Raw genomic sequence first — 19,109 nt, forward strand, 5'->3', positions numbered from 1 at the left:
AGACATTTCACTGCTGTCGAAGTCTCGGAGTTAAGCATTGGGCTCCAGCTGTGGGTCTGAGGTGGCCTAGGAAGGACCTTTTGGACGACTGTTTTATCTGTTCTTTTTTGTTACTGTTACCTGTAGACCGAGGTGGTGGCTTTGGAGGGACACTTGCCCTCCTGCATCCTGCTGTGGCTCCTTTCCCTGCCCCAGAAGCGGTTTGTGGTCTGATGTGGGGCTGCTCGGTGCTGTAGGTCAGAGACTCTCCCCCGAACGAGAGGTCTGGCCCGTTTGCTGTGCCCTCGGCTCCAAGAGCCGCTAGAGGGCCGCACCTCTGGGCTGCTGAGCTAGAATAGAAGGGATGCCAAGTGGGACTTGCTGCAGGAGGAAAGTTTAATCCACTCAAAACATCCAGGCCAAATTGTAGGCTCAGTCTCTTCCACAAACTCTAACTTGCCCCGGGCTTATCCCGTGTGTCACTCACGACGATGCTTTCTGAGGGTGTTCTAGAAACTGGTTCCCCAGTGAGTCTATCCAGTCTTCCCTTAATCTTCCTCTTGAAGGTGAGGAAATGAAAATTCCAGACCTCCTCCAGAGAGTCTGCTCCCTAACATGAGCCTAAACCGTGGGAGGCAGAAAAGAGCTATCAGAGAACTGACTCGGAGGCGCCGCCTGATGGTGTCGCCCCAGATCTGCGGTAATTAGGAAGGAAACCAGGGTCTCGTGGCTTAAAAGACTTTGAAGCAGGAATGTTGCATTTGACGCCTTTAAAACTACCTTCTTGCTGTTGGGAGGAGTAGGGGGTGAGCCTTAGAAGCCACATCCACCAGCCCTATGCCGGTTGGTGCCGCTTCCGCCAAGAGGGGCCTCCTCTCTGGCCTGGCAGACACACGAGTCCCTGTCCTGCACGGGCCTCGTCTCTGCTTTTCTACTTGCACTTGCGTGTGGGTTTGCCGCCCCCTTCTTGGGCACCGCCATAGCTGTGTGAGTGTCACAGACCTTTTCAGAGCTCCAGTTCACTCTTCCCAAACAGGCCTCTCTGTCGGTGGCATTGCACTTCCAGAACCTTAAATACCTATAATGGTTTGGTCTTTTTAAACCACCCCAAAGAACACAAGGTGGCAAGCAAACGGTCAAAGCTCCTGTCTGCTCCACTTTGGGTCTGCGTGAAGCCCCTTCATGCGTGATCTCGTTGGTCGCCCCTCTCAGTGGTCTCAGACAACCCACCCACTCCCCCTTGCCCCTCTGCCTCGTTGCTTCAGGGGCGCGACTTTGCAGGCTTGTCCTCACCAGCGGTCACCAGCCGACACTCAGGGACGTAGCAAACCACCCCTCTGCCAGTGCTTCCGTAGGAAAAGCCAGGGCTGCCTGGGGTGCGCGGGGTGACGGGGAACAGCTCTCCTGAGTTCTGAAGGAGGATCTGCCACCAGATGGAGTTTTGACCCCTCAGCTTGTTCAGCCTTGTGGTCCAAATTCAGGCTAGGCGGTCGGCAAATCTGACATGATAGGAATGGCCTTCTACAGAGAAGACGCCACCCCCTTCCCACCTGCAGCCAGGTGTGTGCCGCACGGCAGCCTTCCCGAAACATAGTATGAATTTTTAAAATTTGTTTATTTTTGTTTCTCAACCACTTTATAATGTATTTTTTAATTTATTTTGTAATGTCTTGTTTTTAAGTATTGCTGCTATCCTTGTTATTCTTCCCACTGTTTTTATTGCTGATTTATTTTGTGAAAGTTGTACACTAATGTTCTGTTTTATGTCAAAATCAAAAGTATTTAAAGAAATACTAGTTCTATTTAACGTGGTTATGGAACCAGCTGGAAACACAAAACAAACAGTGATTGTACAGCAGGCTGGACCCGGGAGGTCAGGTTCATTTTGTTACATATGCAATAAACTCACGACTTTACATTTCTGGTGTCTGTTATTTTGGTGTGGAAATGAGATTCCAGTTTCTTTACAATCCCACAAGAGAGGAAGTCAATGGTTAGAAATACTGGCAGGGGCCGTCTGAGGAAAAAGGACGAAGTTAAGGACAGAATTGTTAATGGAAAGTATTGGGAATATGGTAGTCAGCAGAAAGTGCTCTACCAAGCAGTAACTTGTGGGATTGAAAAGTTTAGAATTTGTTGACTTCTCTTTGCACATTAGTCATATTTGTTGGTTTGAGGGTTTTTAAAAAATATTTTATAGTAAAAATACAGTCAGCTCTCCATATCCATGGGTTCTGCATCCATGGATCCAACAAAGAACCAAAAATATTAAAAAAGAAATGGATGGTTATGTGTGTACTGAACATGTATTGACTTTTTTCTTGTCATTACTCCCTGAAAAATACAGTTCAACAGCAATTTATATAGCATTTATGTTGTATTAGGTTTTATAAGTAACTAGGGGTGATTTACAGTATACAGAGGACGTGCGTAGTTGTATGCAAATACTACACCATTTTATATCAGGGACTTGAGCATCTATGGATTTTGGTATCCATAGGAGGTCCTGGAAAAAGTCCTCCATGATACTGAGGGATGACTGTATACATAATATCATGAATTTAACCACTAAGTGTACAATTTGGTGGCATTAAATACACCCACAGTGTTGTGTGACCATCCCCACTGTCTGTACCAAAAACATTTTCATCATCCCCAAATAAACGCTGTACCCATTAACCAATAGCTTCCTCTTCCCATTTCCCCAAGCCTTTGGTAACTCCATTCTACTTTCTGTCTCTATGAATTTGCCTATTCATGTCTTTCATCAAATTTAAGAGGTTTTCTGTCATTCTAAGTATACTTTCTGCCGTTGTCTCTCCTCCATTTGCGATTCCAACAATGCACGTATTGGTCTGACTGACGGGATTCCACAGGTCCCTTAGGTTTTTGTTTACTTGTCTTGGTTTTTTTTCTTTTTGTTCCACAGATTCAATAGTTTTAACAGCCCCTACCTTCAAGTTCATTGAGTCTTCTTCATTCTGCCTGCTTCAATATGCTTTTGAAGCACTCTAGGGAATTTTTTATTTCAGTTATTGTATTTTCCAGCTTCAGAATTTGTTTCCTTTGATAATTTATTGATATTCTCATTTTATTCATATATTGTTTTCCTGTCTTTGTGTCTTCCTTTAGCTCCTTCAGCATCTTTCAAATAGTTGTTTTAAAGTCTTTGTCCAGTAAATCTGCTGTGAGGGCTTCTTCAATGATGGTTTCTGTTGATTTGTTTCTTTGAATGTGCCATACTTTCCTATTTCTTTGTATGCCTTGTGGGTTTTTTGTTGTTCAAAACTGAACATTTGAATCTTATAATATAACTCTAGAAATTAAGATTCTCCTCTTTGCCCAGCGTTAAGGGTATCTTAACTGACTCTTAAGGGTATCTCTGATCAGCTTGAGGCGAAAGCTTAAAGTTGTCTCAGGTTTTCTCTGAGCCTGCGTCTTTCCCTAGACATGCAGAGTGTATACACCTTTATTTCACAGTTTATTTGGATCCTCTGCTCGGGGTCTCACAAGGCTGCAATCAAGGTGTCAGCCAGACTGTATTCACATCTCAAGGCTCAACCAGGTAAGAATCTTCTTGCAGGCTCCTCCAGGTTGTTGGCAGAATTCATTTTCATCTGACTTTGTCCTGGCTTCTTACTGTCTTCCACATTTTACCTCACGCTCATATACAGATACGTATGTGTACATCTTTTGTTTCCTGTGTCTATGTCCTCAAGAGGCAGGATATTGTTGAGAACATAGCTAGGACCTGGGATCCAGCCCTGGCCCTGTAACTTGACCTTGGACATTTCCCTGATACCAAAGTCAGACAAAGACACCAAAAGAGAAGAAAACTACAGACTAATATCCCTTACGAATATTGACGCACAGATTTTCAACAGAATACTAGCAAACCAAATTCAATAGCATATTAAAAGGTTTATATACCACGACAAATTGGGATTTATTCCTGGGATGCATGAGGATGGCCCAAACAATGAAAATCTATCAATGTAACACACCACATTAACAGAACGAAGGGGAAAACCACAGAACATCTCAATTGATACAGAAAAAGCATTTGAAAAAATTCAGCACCCTTTCAGATAAAAACACTCAGCAAACTGGGAACAGAAGGAAACTACCTCAACCTAATAGAGGCCAATATGTAAAATCCACAGTAACATCCTACTCAGTGGTGAAAGAGGAAACCAGGAGTTTCCTCTAATACCAGGAATTAAGACAAGGGTGCCCCATTTTTGCCACTTCTCAACACAGTGGTGGAAGTTCTAGCCAGAACAATTAGGCAAGGGAGTGGGGAAGCATCCGAATTGGAAAGGAAGAAGTAAAATTATCTGTTTGCAGATAACATGTTTATAGAAAAGTCTAAAGAAAGCATAAAGAAACCATTAGAATAAACAAATTCAATAAAGTTGTAGGATACAAAATCAACACACAAATAATTGGGTTTCTATATACTAACAAGGAATGATCCAGTGAGGAAATTAAGAAAACATTTCCATTTACAGTAGCACTAAAAAGAATAAAATACTTAGGAATAAGCTTAACCAATGAAGCAAAATATTTGCATCCTGAAAACTAAACTGTTGCTTAAAGAAGTTAAAGACGACACAAGTCAATGGAAAGATACCCCATTTTTATGGAAGACTTAATATTGTTAAGATGTCATTACTACCCAAAGTGATCTATACATTGATTCAATACAATCACCATCAAAATCCCAATATTTTGGCAGAAACAAGAAACACACCCTCAGATGCATATGGAATTGCAAGGGACCCCAAGCAGCCAAAACAATGTTGAAAAAGAAGAACGAAGTTGAAGGACTCATGCATTCTGATTTCAAAACTTAACTACAAAGCTATAGTAAGCAAAACAGTGTGGTGCTGGCATAAAGACATAAAGACCAATGGACTAGAACAGAAAGCCCAGGCATAAACTCTCACATACTGTGTACAGCCGACTGAATTTTGATAACAGTCCCAAGACCCTTTTCAACAGGACAGTCTTTATAACAAATGGTGCTGTGCTGGGAAAACTGGAGATCCACAAGCAAAAGAAGTTGGACCCTTAGCTTATACTATGTAAATTAAATCGAAATGAATCAAAGACCTAAACACAAGTGCTAGAACCCTAATAAAACTGCTAGAGGAAAACACAGAGGAAAAGCTTCATTACATTGGATTTGGCAATAATTTTTTGATACTACACCAAAAATGCAGGCAACAAAAGAAAAAAATAGATAAATTGAATATCAAAATTAAAAACTTTTGCACATGAAAAGACACTATCAACAGAGTGAAAAGGCAATCTACGGAATAGGAAAAACATTTGCAAATCGTACATCTGTAAGGGATTAATACCCAGACTATATAAAGAACTCAACAACAAAAACAGCCCAATTCAAAAATAGGCAAAGGACTTAAATAGACATTTCTCCAAAGAAGATATACAACATTAAAATTTGCTCAACATCACTAATCATAAGGAAAATGCAAATCAAAACCACAATGAGATACAACTTCACACTCATTAGGATGGCTGTTACGAAAAACAAAAAACAGAAATAGCAAGTGTTGACAACATTGTACAAAAATTGGAAACATCATATACTGCTGGTGTAAAATGGTGCAGCTGTTATTGAAAACATTATGGCAGTGCCTCAAAAAATTAAAAATAGGATTACTATATGATCCAGCAATTCTACTTCTGGGTACATGCCCGAAAGAACTGAAAGCAGGGCCAGGCACGGTGGCTCACACCTGTAATCCCAGCACTTTGGGAGCTGAGGTGGGAGGATCCTGGCTGAGGCCAGGAGTTTGAGACCAGTCTGGGCAACACAGAGATGCTCTACAAAAAATTCTACAAAATTAGCCAGGCACAGTGGTGCATACCTGTAATCCCAGCTACTCGGGAGACTGAGGCAGGAGGATCACTTAAGGCCAGGAGTTGGAAGTTGCACTGAGCTATGATTGTGTCACTGTACTCCAGCCTGGGTGGCAGTGAGACTCTGACCCTAACAAAAAAAGAATTAAAAGCAAATAAATAAATAAATATTTTTTAAAAAAAGAACTGAAAGCAGGAACTTGAACAAATTTGTACACCTGTGTTCACAATAGCATTACTCCCAGTGGACAAAAGACAGAAGCAATCCATCAACGAATGAATAAATGAACAAAATGTAGTATATATACAGCAGCATATAATTCAGCCCTAAAAAGGAAGAAAATTCTGACACATGCTGCAACACGGATGAACCTTGAGGACTCTGCTAAGTGAAGCAAGGCCAGACACGAAGGATTCAACTTACATTGTATGATTGTGGATTTCACTCAGAAGAGGAGCATAGTAAGATTCACAGAAAGAAGGGTGGGTGCCAGGTGCTGGGGGAAGGAAAATGTGGCATGTTTAATGGGAACAGAGTATCAGTTTGAGAAGATGGGAAAGTTCTGGAGGTGCATGGTGGTGACGGTTGCACAACAATGTGAATGTGCTTAATGCACTGAACAGTGCACTTAAAATCGATGAAAATGATAAATTTTGTTACAGGTATTTTGTCACAATAAAAACACATCTAATAACAGCACTTACCGTGAAATGGTGTTTAGAGAATCAGGGCATGTGATGTGAGCAGCCCCATAAATGAGCCCCGTCCCAGACTTGCCCCAGCTCTGGAGCCGCAGCCTCCTGGGGGCCCCACTCCAGCAACGCTGTGCTGGGGTGAGGAAGCTGGGGTGCGTGGTCACCAAGGTGCTGGCTCAAGGTCCCCTGACTCCAGGTCTTTGAGCTGGAGCTCAGAAGATGCTGGATCTTCACTGGGGGGGACTGTCTCCTGCTCCAGCCGTTCAAAGGTTGGCTTCCCGACACCCAAGGGCAGGAGCCGAGCCGCTGTGTGGGTGAACCTGGCAGGAGACCCGGGCCGCCTCCTCACTGGCAGCACCGGCTCCAGACTCCAGCTCTCTAGGGTAAGAGACAAATGTTCCCTCACCTTACTGCCACCCACGCACCTCCACCAGCACCACACCAGGCTCTCCCAGAGCGCAAAGGCAGCCCAAACAGTGGCTCTTACCGTGTTGCACGCACAGTGAGGACTATGGGGAGGCCCCTTCCCCACTGAGGCCTGAGGCCGCACGACACCAGTTAACTGCCGGATTCACGTGGAGTTGAAAGCGCAACTGCTCGTCATTTTAGATGCACAGCTCCTGTCATTCCAGAGTCCACAGATAGCTCTCTCCAAGGAAATGGGAAATAACTTACAATTAGCTGCAAAGAACAAACAGGAGACTCTAGTCAGATGGGCAAAGCCTGGCCCCTCAGCCTTAACCTGGGATCCAGGGTGCAGCTTGGGGGCTTGGAGTCATGCTGGATGGGGTCAAAACACTTCTCCACTGGCCCTGGGCCTTGGACAAGCTACTCACCCTCTCTGAGCTGGAAATCTCTTCTCTGTAAGGTGGGGAGTGGCCCTTCTGGGCTGAGGCTGGAGACCAGCATATAGACCTCCTACTGCGGCTGTCGGCACTGCCCGCTGCAATGAGCTTGTATCCAGGTCATAACCCAGCAACACAACTACGGCCTAAAGCTTCCCAGAGGACATCTGGTCACGCCCCTGAGACTTGACTTTGCAGTGAGATCTGAGTATACTCAGCTGCAGGCGTCACCCCGTGGCAGCCTGGGATGACAGGGGGCAAAGGGAAGGCAAGAAAGAGTTAGGGGCCCGGCACAGAGGCCCAGAGAGGGGACCTTGCCGACGTGTCCTTGTGAGTCACGTAAAAGGTGAAGAAGCCCAGCGCTTCCCAACAGGCACGTCCGTTTCAATTCAGGGACGTCGAGGGAGAGGAAACGCCTCACAGAAACAAGCACTTTAACACAAATAAGGGACAACAAATCCTTTTATAAAATATTTATTCTAAAAAAAAACACACTGTACAAATTTAGATAGAACATTCTCAATGCTCAGTTTTATAAAAACGTGAACGTAACAGAAAGACTGGAGTTGAAGTTTCATTGCTACTTTTTCTTTTTAAATTAGGAAGAGAAAAGTGATTTTTTTTTCCAGGTACAATGACAGTAAATGTCTAGAAGACATTCGAAGAACCAGCAATAAACAGCACAAGATTCACCCGCCAACTCTTGCAGTTCTGTTCCCCCCGCTGAATCTAAACCACGAATGGACAAGAAACGGCTCCCCCAGGCGGTGGCAGCCCGGTCACTCTGCGTCAAACACTCAAGATCCCCAACGCCACTTACATATAGCATAAAAGTTTGTGCTCAGAAAAAAGCCAGCACGATTTGTTCATAATTTCCTGTTTCTCTAACAAAGTGGGTTTCTGTACACTGGTTACAAAGGTCTGTACAAAAGCACGAGGCTGCTGTGAGGTGTTCTTTTTGAAAGAGTTAAAAACGGACAGGCCGGAGCTGCCTGCTGCCGTTCTAGCTGTCTGTACATTCACATGGCGGCAGGGCTGCCATAGAAAAGAATTCACAGATTCCACACCAGACAATCCGGGTTTCTTAAAAGATTATTTTAAAAGTTTGGAGGAAGTTTCAGCTCTGCCGTTTCTGGCTACCTTGCCTTGAGTCACAACAGTTCGGCTCTCTCTAAACTAAATTCTCCCTCTTTCACACACACGCTATCAGGAAAATAACCACCCAGGAAAACGGCAGGACTTTCGTACATAAAATTACCAGCAAGGCCGCGGCAAGTCATAAAAGCCAGTGGGCTGGGAGCCCAAGGCGCCCTTCACATTCTGGGTGGGAGCTGTCGCGGTCACAGCCACGGGTGCCAGGCAGGGTCCATGCGGCACAGGTTGTCCAGACTGTTTGCCGCGGCCACCAGGGTGTTCACTTTGCTCTCGCCGCCTTCAAACTGGGCAAGGTTGTGCAGGCGGGTCATGATGGCGGTGACAGCTTTCTGAACCAGAGAGACCAGCTGCTGGCTGTCCATGTTCTCGGGCTGCCCAGCGGCCGAGAGAGGAGAGGAGGTGTCCTCCTGCGTTTTCTTGTGCCAGGCGATGATCTCGTCCCGGAGCACGGTTTTCAGGATGCCGTCCACCTGAGAGAAAGAGAGAATGACAGGACCCAGGTTTAACCAGAGGGGCAGCTTCCTAACGAGGGGGAGCTACCCACAGCCAGCAGTGGGGCTGGTCTAGCCTTAGTGCCGGGCCAGCCTGTGTGCTTCACAGACAGGCTGGAGAGGCCACTTGGGGGTGGCCCACTTCCTCTATTTGGAGCAGTGGCCAAAAGGCCTCACCATCACACTTTGGTCTGGTCTTCGACAAGCCAGGGCAGCACCTATCTGGGCGGGACGTGCCACACGCTGCCGTCTGTCCCATGCCTTCCAACACCTGTGGAGTGTCAGGCCCGTTCCAGGCAGCGCAGCTACGAGTGAACAAGACAGAAAACCACACCCTGCCCTCATGGGCTCACCGCTGACCAGTAAAAGCAAGTTACCTGCCAGGGGGTGCGGAGAACAGAGCCGGTGGGGTGGCTCGGAGCGGGGTGCTCTGAGGAGCCCGTGACGAGGAGACATGCAAGGTCACACTTGGGCAGACCAGAAGGAAGTGGGGGAGCCAAGCACATGGTGCTGCAGGATGAGGGACCCACCACGCCAAGGCGGGGACAGCGGGGTGGGCGTGGCTGTGCTGGAGCAACAGTGGGAGGCCGCGGCACAGGCTCCAACACGTCCCACCTGGGTACATTACTCAAGCCCCGTGCCTCAATTTCCCCTTTGTAAACAGGACGCAGTCACACAGCCTCTCCCCCCAGCGATGTGCAGATTCAAGGAGCGAATGAACGTCAAGCGCGCACACCAGTGTCTGGCCAGCCTCTCGTTTCCAGTCACCGCGCCAGCAGTGGTGTGGTCGGGGCTCTCGCTACTCTGCGTAGCTGGAATCCCGGGGAGTGCGGAGCAGAACATGACAAGACGGGGCTTCTGTCCTAAAGGACTGCTCCAACCACAAGGTGAGAGGCCTAAGTGGAGCTTTGTCCCCACAGGGGTGACAAAGCTGGACCCACGAGGCTCGTGAGGCCGGCTGCACACTGGGAGGAGGCCGAGGCAGTGGGTGTTGCAGGACGACAGACACATGCCAGCGGAGGGAACCGCGACCAGGTGGGGATGAGGCGGGGCTGGAGTTCAAGGTGTAAATTTGCAAAATCAAACATATGTGTGGCAGTGAGAGTCAGGATGGTGGCTGAGACGCCCAGGACTGGGAACGGGGAGAAGAGGGCGACCCCTTGTGCAGGGAAAGATCCAGTACAGTACGCTGTTGTGTTCCCAGGAAGCAGAGGGCTCTCATTTCAGGCACCCAGGACTATTTAAAAGTCACTTCAGATCAAAGAGGTTTTTATCCTGCCTTATTTGGTGCCAACGGAGAGATTCCCACACACAATTTACAGAATGGTCTACATTTGAGCTTAACTTAAAGGCATTCACTAAATTCAGTCTGTCCAGAAATTCGGGCCCAAAGTTTGGAGATCTAACTTCTTCCCACCTACACCACCACGGTCTGCAAAGGGTAACGCACGGTGTCACTCCAAGTTGTCACAGGCCTTAGGTTATGGAAAGTCTTCTTAAGTCTTTTTACTTAAAGTTTTCAAATGAAATGCTATTCTAAGGATATCCCTATGGATGTTTCCAGAAGTATAACATTTCTATCTAAATGAGAACTTCCTATTTCAAGCACGCCATAGGTAACAATAATAAACTACCATTTGCTGCACTAGAACCCAAACTCCTTAACTCAAGAACAAACACAAAGGCCAGTTAATTTTACTCACATTCATACAGGTATTCACTATATCCCGAACAGCATCCCACGTCGATGGACACGTGCTACTACCCATTAAAGAGCAAGGTGTGTGTATAACGTGCAGTCCTGTTCACAGCTAAGAGTTTATGCAATCATTTAAAAACTGTTGTGAATAAATGTTTTTAGAAAGCAACTGGTTTCTGAGGCCCTCTCTAGATGCAAACTGCTTATCTGGGGGAAAAAAAGGTACAACTGTTCTCCTAAGTTAAAAGAAAAATAAAGTAATAAGATTGTGTTCAGCCCTGGACTGCATAGAGAGGATTTTGGTGGAGGGAGGGGAGTCAGGCTCGGAGTCAGAATGAACTGGATTTGCAACCCAGTCGTCACCGCACCCCTGTCCCCGCTCGGTGACCTTTGGAGTGTCACTTACCTTCCCTGGCCTCAGTTCCCCCATCTGAGCGAGAGCATTGGGGGAATTTGATGGGAACCCACTTCAGCACCCAGTGCCCGCCACAGGGAAGGTGCCTGGGAGACGGCAGGTCTGGCTGCTGTCCAGACCCCGTGGCAGAGCCATCAGACACCCTGGCCTCACGTGTACCAGGGCGCCAAGGGCATCCGGCCACATCTCACACCCCTGGCAAGGCAAGCGCCAACCCACAGAGAATACTTCTGCACTTTCATGCCAGGAAGATGTGCAGAATGGGAAACGGAAGCTGTCGTACAAAACTGACAGCGGGAATAGGGCTAAATTACCCAGTGGAGGCTTCTAGATTCCTTTTCATAAACTGGGTTCCTCGACATCCTCAACACTTCTGGACAGGGAACACTTCCAGACCGCTCTCCCAAATGGATAAATTAATTGTACAGCAACAACTGGCCCTTCTAACTCGACATTCCGTCCCCTTGCTAGCGGACGAGCAGCTCTTGCAAGGCCCAATGTGTGTGGGAGTAACCCCGGCCCGCGCTGCTCACGGACAAGACCCACCTTAAAGTTCGGCTGGGCGAAGCACCGGGCGACAGCGATCATGGAGGCTGTCAATGGGCCAGACACGCCGATGGTGGTCAGAAATTCGGAAATGTTGGGTGTGAGGCGGAAAGGGACGGGGCGGTTGGCATCCAGGTCTCCAGTGGCATCATTGATGTCAAATCGAAAGTAGGCAACATTGAGTTTGCCGGTGTCCTAAATTTCAGAAGGAGACACTTCAGGAACTTCATCAGCAGAATGGTGACGTCTAAAGGAGTGGGTCTGGCTGTTCATAGCAAGTTACCTGAGCGATCTGTAGCATCTCGGGGTTGAGTCTATTTAAATGCAGGACGAATTCTGCAAAGCCAATCAGGGCAAGCTGAATGGTGAACATCTTGCGGAACGTCCAGTAGTCTGTGGCGTTGGGGAATGTGTGCAGGGCCCACTCTTTAAGCATGCTGCGTGGCACCATGTTACTCTGAACTTCCTTGAGGATGTCTCGCAGGACCTGAAACACATCACTCCATGACCTCCCCCATCTAATGCACTTATTTTTTTCTGCAAAAGGAAAACTTTCAAATTGCAAATACTTAGTTACTTAGCACTATAGAGTGAATTTTGTTGACAAAAATGTATATGCTTTATTATTAGACTGCCCATGAGGATGCACAAGACTGTTTAATTTCCTTCCAGGGTTTGATGTCTTACGCTCTAAAGCGCCAATGGAGCTGGTTTGAATAAAGGCCTTAAGTTACATGATGTGTGATATCATTTGTCTTATAAGAATGTGGATAAATATCTGAAAACAACTTCCACCCTTAACTATAGAATATATCAGATCAATGAACAAAAACAAAAAAAGAATAGGTGGATACCAACACCACCACCTTCAAATCAAACACTATTTTTTTTTTTTTGAGACAGGGTCTCACTCTATCGCCCCGGCTGGAGTGCGGTGGCGCCAGCCTAGCTCACAGCAGCCTCAAACTCCTGGGCTCAAGTGATCCTCTTGCCTCAGCCTCCCAAAGTGCTGGGACTACAGGCATGTGCCACCACGCCCAGCCAAATCAAAGACTATTAAAGACAAAAATTTTATAAACTGAAGGAGCTAGTCTAAGAACAGATATCAAACAACACTTTAACTGAATTCTGTACTGAAAGACTCACAAGACTACTTCAAACATCACGAATTTAGAGAGGGCCTCGATAAAGGAGTTGATTGAGTTAATTTAGTTCCCGTTAGACTGACTGGTAAAGGCACAAGGTCTGTTCCGGGCTAAGCCCTACCCACGTGCTCTGAATAGCCATTGGAATGCAGGCCCTCAGCAAACGACCACGAGGCAGACCATCAACACACATTTCTGTTCATTTCCTCATCTGTAAAATGGAGAGAAGCACGTCTAAGACTGCAGAGTAAGGACTTACAAAGTCTGCTCCCAAAGCAGTTAAGAATACTGGCAAAAATCATCAAAATCAACTTTTTCAGAACTCTGGGAGTTAAAGGTTTGCAACAGTCCGAGGAGATAAAAAAAAAAAAAAAAAAAAAAAGCCTGAATCCTGGTAAGAACAGTGAGCTCTGTGACAACTTAAGGTGCCCGACTCCCATCCCCTTCTTCCCGGCTCCACAGTGGCCTGGAAAACAACAGCCCTGCAACCGTGGCAGCCGTGGAAGTCGGCAGCCTGACAGCCACTGCAGTGGACAAGATGGGTTTGGCAATTCCCCAGAAAAGCCTCATCCCAAGAGAACTGTCACTATTTGACCTGTATGGCAGCTTCCTGAAGAAAGACTCATTCCCAGGGCTCGTCTCCGTTTAACCAACCTCAGCTCACTCAGTGAGGAACATCGTTTCTCAAGTGAGTCTGTTGGAAACAATCATCGACAACTGTTTACCATGGCAGGTCCCTGAGGCAGCCAGGCCACTTGAGCAGGAGCCAAATAAAACAAAGGGCTGGGGATGACCATAGAGGACTTTGAAAAGCTCCGACATATTCCAGGAATCTAGAAGGCCACAGACATGCTTATGAAAAACCTTAGAAGACCCCACGTGGGGCTCTGCACAAGCAGGAAGAGAGGGCTAAGGCAGAGTTGTACACTGGCCATGTTGAAGGCGTGGCCACACGCACACTCCCACAGGCCCTCAAAAAAGGTGGAAGACCTATTGATTCAAGGCATTTAAGAAAATCTCTGTCAAATTCTTAGCTAACCACTGAGCTAACTGAGCAGAGACTTCAACAGACTTTACAGAATTAGTTCAGGGAAGTCACAAAAAACAAACAGCCACAAATCTTAGGAGGAGGATCCGATTTCTACAGTTGCCAAATTATAGTACTTAAATATAATTATAAGACACACACAGAATCCGGAAAACATGGCCAACACACAGGGAAAAAAAGGGAAGTCACTTGTATCAAGTAACTTGTATCCAGAACATATAAAGAATTCTTAGGATCAACAATAAAAAGACGAATTGCCCAATTTAAAAGTGGACAAAGAGCCTGAATAGACATTTCTCCAAAGAAAATATACCAATAAAAAGATAGCCAATAAGCACAGGAAAAAACGTTCGACATTACCAGTCATCACCCAAAACGAGACAGCACTTCACATCCACTAGGGTGGCTACAATTAAAAAGACGGGCAATAATATGTGTTGACGAGGATGTGGAAAAATTAGAACCTTCATACATTGCAGACACTTTAGAAAACAACATGGCAGTTCATCAAAATGTTAAACACAAGAGTTACTGTGTGACCCAGCAATTCCACTGCTGGACATACATCCAAGAGAAATGAACACATATGTCCACACAAAAACATGTACAAGGCCAGTCACAGTGGTATGCACCTGTAGTCCCAGCTACTCGGGAGGCTGAGGCAGGAGGATTGCTCAAGCTCAGAAGTTCGAACCCAGCCTGGGCAAGACCCTGCCTCTGAAAATAAATAACACACAAAAAACCAAGTACACGAATGTTCATAGCAGCATTAGTTGTAATAGTCAAAAAGTGTAAACAATTCAAAAGTCTGTCAACTGATGAGTGGCTAAATGGTATATTCATATACTGGAATATTATGTGGCACTAAAATGTAATGAACTACTGATGCATGTCACAAAATGGATAAACCTTGAACACATGACACTGAATGAAAGAAGCCAGACACGGAAGTCCACACTGTGCGACTCCACTCATGTCGTGTCTGGAACAGGCACCTCCACAAAAGCAGAGGATTGGGGTCGCCAGGGCTGGAGTAGAGAGGAGCAGGGCACATCTAGTAATGGGTGTGAGGGTTTTTGGGGGTGATAAAAGGAGGGGGGAAGATAGATAACGGTGATGATTGCACAACTCTGTGAATATACTGTAAACACTGATTTGTGTATGTACTTTATAAAGGGTATGTATAGTTTTATGGTAGGTGAATTATGCCAATTTAATATTTATAACAATAAAGGTGCTACAAAGAAAACCAACCAGGAACAAAGGGTAAGAAGAGGCCGGGAAGCTGGGTTCTTTTGTACCATCAGTGTCTCCCCAGCTCAGCAGGACCCTCGTCCTATGTCTAAGCTGGACCAGCCTTAGCCTGGTCAGCCACGTGCTGTTTATAAAACAAAAGGGGCTTCTGACGTCAGTACGTGTGTGCAGACACAGGTCGCTGGCTTCCACACTGTCAAAGGTAAATGTGGCCTTAAGAATATGATCCACTCCTTTCCTGCAAAAACCTTGAGACTGCTGGAGGTCCACAGAACCACCAGGCCGTGACCTGTGCCATGAGAAAGCCCTGGCACTGATTCCCAAGGGAGGCCCCAAGCTCTGTGCACAGAGGCCGATCAGAAACAGGGATCCGCACCCTTTGCTTGCACACAGGCGGAGGCTGCACCTGCCCCCGCAGCCTGTAGCACCTTGGGCCCTGCTGTGCCCGGGCCCTGCAGAGGAGGTGAAACAGGCACCCCAGGGCTCAGTTTTCCTAAGCAAAACTAAGTCCTCTGGGAGCCAGATGAACCAGAGTGAGTCCCTGGGAGACTTGGGGCAAGGCCACAGCACCCACTTCTGTGGTCCTTCCTTCTTGGGACCCACAGGAAGTACCACAAGGGCACCTGGGCAGGCCAAAAGAGCTGCCTTTTGGTGCTCCACAATCCTGAACAAAATCTCATCTGGAGCCCACACCAGCTCTGCTTCCACCAAGGGCAAAAATCTGCAGGTGAGGAGAAGGGCCTTTGCACCTCTGAGGGGCTGCAGATGACAGCCACCTAGTACACTGGTACTCTGCTCCTGGCTGAAGCAGGCAATACAGCTGGGCCCATGTGTTTCAGAGCTCATCACTTTTTGTACTGCAGAAAGTATGTGTAGTAAAGCCCCAGCAGCAGAGCAGATGAACATGAACAAACACAGATCATAAGTAGCCTCACCGCGCTCCAGATTAGGTCTGGCTGCCAAATCAGTTTGCTATAAACTTATTTTAAAAAATTTAGCCAAGTCTGGTAGCTACTTGGGAGGCTGAGGCAGGAGGATCACTCGAGCCCAGGAATTTGAGGCTGTAAGGAACTATGATCACGCCACTGCACTCCAGCCTGGGCAACAGAGACAGTCTCAAAAAATATACATATACGTATATATAATTTCTGAGCTTCTTTATAAGTCCATGTAAAGGACAAAGACCTCTCCAAGGTTGTGAACTCACCTCTGTCCAGTCATAACAAACCACCTACAGCAAACATGCCCTCACTAAGATCAAGGGCTGCCTAATTTCTAAAATCTCCTGAGTCTAGTAAGTTATTTTAAGTGAGACAGGCACCCCTCAAACAACGCCCCGCTATGTCCTGAGCACACTTGTCGTCCGAGCACCACTACAAGAAAGCAGCCACGTGTAAGGGCCTCAGGCGGCAGCTCAGCAGCCCTGCCTGGCTCAACTGGCGCCCACCTGGTGGCTGGCCTGGGTCCCCCGCGCCTGCACCGTGGCCAGCCTGTCGTAGTAGCGGGAGATGGGGTTGTCATGCTCGATGCCCTTCTTGGCGCAGCGCTGCTTGTAGATCTCCACGAGCGAAAGTGAAGAGGGGTTGTCCTCCACAAGGCGCATCTGTGGGGACACCGCCACAACCCGGGGAACTGTGCGGGGAAAGAGAAATGGGGGGCAGGTTAGCACTTGGCTCCACCTCCAGGGCGCGTGCTGGGAGCAGAGCCTGGCTCTGTGAGCGCAGAGGAAGAGCCCGTGTCACACTCATCTATTCATGCACCTGAGCAGATTGTAACCCTGAGCTCACAAACAGAAATGCTTTAGGAGGCAAACTTAAAAAATAAAAAATAAAGAGACTCTGCCAAATGTTCACTCTTTAGAGGTCCTCCTTAATCAGAGCTTACTTCCAGAAGAATCCCACTCGCCTCCGGCATTTATCACGTTTAATTTCACTAACTTGCCTTCCATTATCTAGAGTGGCTATGCTCCATCTTTGGAGAAGAAAATAACCCCAAGTCATTCTCTGTGTCCTGTGGTTCAGATAACGAAAGCCACCAGAGTCGATCTGATAATTCAACCCAGTTAACTTGTAAGTCATCCACACAGTGACCAACACTCTGTTCTCCAATCACTATTCTAGTACTTGGGATGCAGTTTGCTAAGCAACTCGACTCACGTGATGGTGGCCAACCTCACGACCATGAGGGCACCAGCTGGAAGCAGCACAGCAGAGCGCTGAGTGTGCCCACTCTGGGCCACCCCTCTGCCCGAGTCTGCCTTCCTAGTGACATCACCTTGGGGAAAGTTACTGGACATGTGTGAACTTTAGTTTCTTCATCGAAAAGTGGGATAAAAGTACCTACCTCCAGAGGATTGTGTGTGGATTATATGAGATATTTTATTAAGATACCAGATTAAGGTAATATTCAGCAATTTTGTTGCAAAAAGTTATACATCATATTACACACATGCTAAAACACAGATAGCTTTCTGTAATGCACGTCGAATTTACTTTAGACATGTTTTTTGACTCTATTTCTTTTTTTTTTTTTGAGACAGAGTCTCACTCTTTTCCCCGGGCTACAGTGAGTGCCGTGGCGTCAGCTTCGCTCACGGCAACCTCAAACTCCTGGGCTCAAGCGATCCTTCTGCTTCAGCCTCCTGAGTAGCCGGGATTACAGGCATGCGCCACCATGCCCGGCTAATTTTTTTTCTATATATTTTTAGTGGTCTGATTAATTTCTTTCTATTTTTAGTAGAGACGGGGTCTCGCTCCTGCTCAGGCCGGTCTCGAACTCCTGAGCTCAAACGATCCGCCCGCCTCAGCCTCCCAGAGTGCTAGGATTACAGGCGTGAGCCACCGCGCCCGGCCTTGACTCTATTTCTTGAGATATTAGACTTAAGGATCAGAGACTTCAGGTCAAAATGAGTTGGATCATACCTTAGCTGTCAGAAGAAAGTTCCACACGGGACTAGATAACACGCACTGCCGTGTACTCCTAACCCCAGGGACTACGTGCTAAAATATTGTTACAATGGCTCTCATCTGAGTACAATTATAGGCATCTCATCTACTCCCCCGTTCTAGACAGAAACCAGCCACTCGCAACAACTCAGCTGTGAAAACAACCTAGTAAGAGGTTGCTTCTTATTAGCTATTTGTGCCACTTGGCAATGATTTCTGTGGTCTTCACAGGGCTGCTGGACTGTCCTGAGTCACCACCCCAGGCAGCGCCCACATGGTGCACGTGTGGTCCACAGGGAGTGTGAGCTGCAAAGCTGACGTGTGCTGTCACACACCAGCAACAAGCCCTCGGCTCAGCCCAGCTTTCAGCAGAGCACAGAAAGGTTCCCAAAGAAAAAGGGAGTGCACACGGGCCCGGTGCCACACCTTCCAAATGAACATTCCACAGAGCTGGGAAGGCCTTAGGGGAAACTGTCCCACAGTGAGGAGCCTGAAGGCCCGAGTGGCTTCCTGCAGGAACAGGGGCTGGCAGGCTGCTCCCATCTGGAGGCCCTGCCTGCTCGCCACGACGTAAACATCCTCTGCTGTGGACACAGCAGCACACGCAGGCCCTCCGGAGCTAACATGAGCTGTCCGTGCCCCTCAAAGCGCAGCTCTCATACCTGTGAAAAATAAATGCCTCTTGGTGGTTTCCTTTCTCTTCTCCAAACAAGGGTTCAGCAGGCGGAGCAGCTGCAACACACGCTCCTCCCGCCGCGACTCGGTGAGGCAGGCATCGTTCATGACGAGGTAGGGGTAGATCTTGCCGTTGTGCCCGCGGATGTACAGCCTCCGGGCTGCCGTGTTGTGCTTCTGCACGATCTCCACCCTGGGCATAAACCTACCAACGCGAGCAAACGACAGGACGTGAGCTGAGTCTCGACTTCCATTCCTTTTCTTAAGAAAATAGAGTTTCCAGAACTGTCACGGGAAAAGTGCCTGTGCAGGTGGGCAGTCATTTAT

The 19,109-nt window shown here is 47.2% G+C and overlaps 1 protein-coding gene across 1 annotated transcript in view; it reads right to left on the minus strand.

The window, feature by feature from the left end:
* Positions 1–8,427: 8,427 nt before the first annotated feature.
* TRRAP (transformation/transcription domain-associated protein) overlaps positions 8,428–19,109 on the minus strand; it is a 116,318-nt gene continuing 105,636 nt past the window's right edge. The window contains exons 68-72 of the mRNA XM_012638896.1: positions 18,770–18,987; positions 16,610–16,794; positions 11,999–12,202; positions 11,716–11,910; positions 8,428–9,034 (exon numbers count right to left, since the gene is read on the minus strand). Coding sequence (XP_012494350.1) covers positions 8,750–9,034; positions 11,716–11,910; positions 11,999–12,202; positions 16,610–16,794; positions 18,770–18,987 — 1,087 coding nt within the window. The 3' untranslated portion in view covers positions 8,428–8,749. The remainder of the gene's footprint in view (positions 9,035–11,715; positions 11,911–11,998; positions 12,203–16,609; positions 16,795–18,769; positions 18,988–19,109) is intronic.

This window comes from Propithecus coquereli, unplaced genomic scaffold (assembly GCF_000956105.1).
Source record: "Propithecus coquereli isolate 6110/MARCELLA unplaced genomic scaffold, Pcoq_1.0 Scaffold137, whole genome shotgun sequence".
Lineage (NCBI taxonomy): Eukaryota > Metazoa > Chordata > Mammalia > Primates > Indriidae > Propithecus > Propithecus coquereli.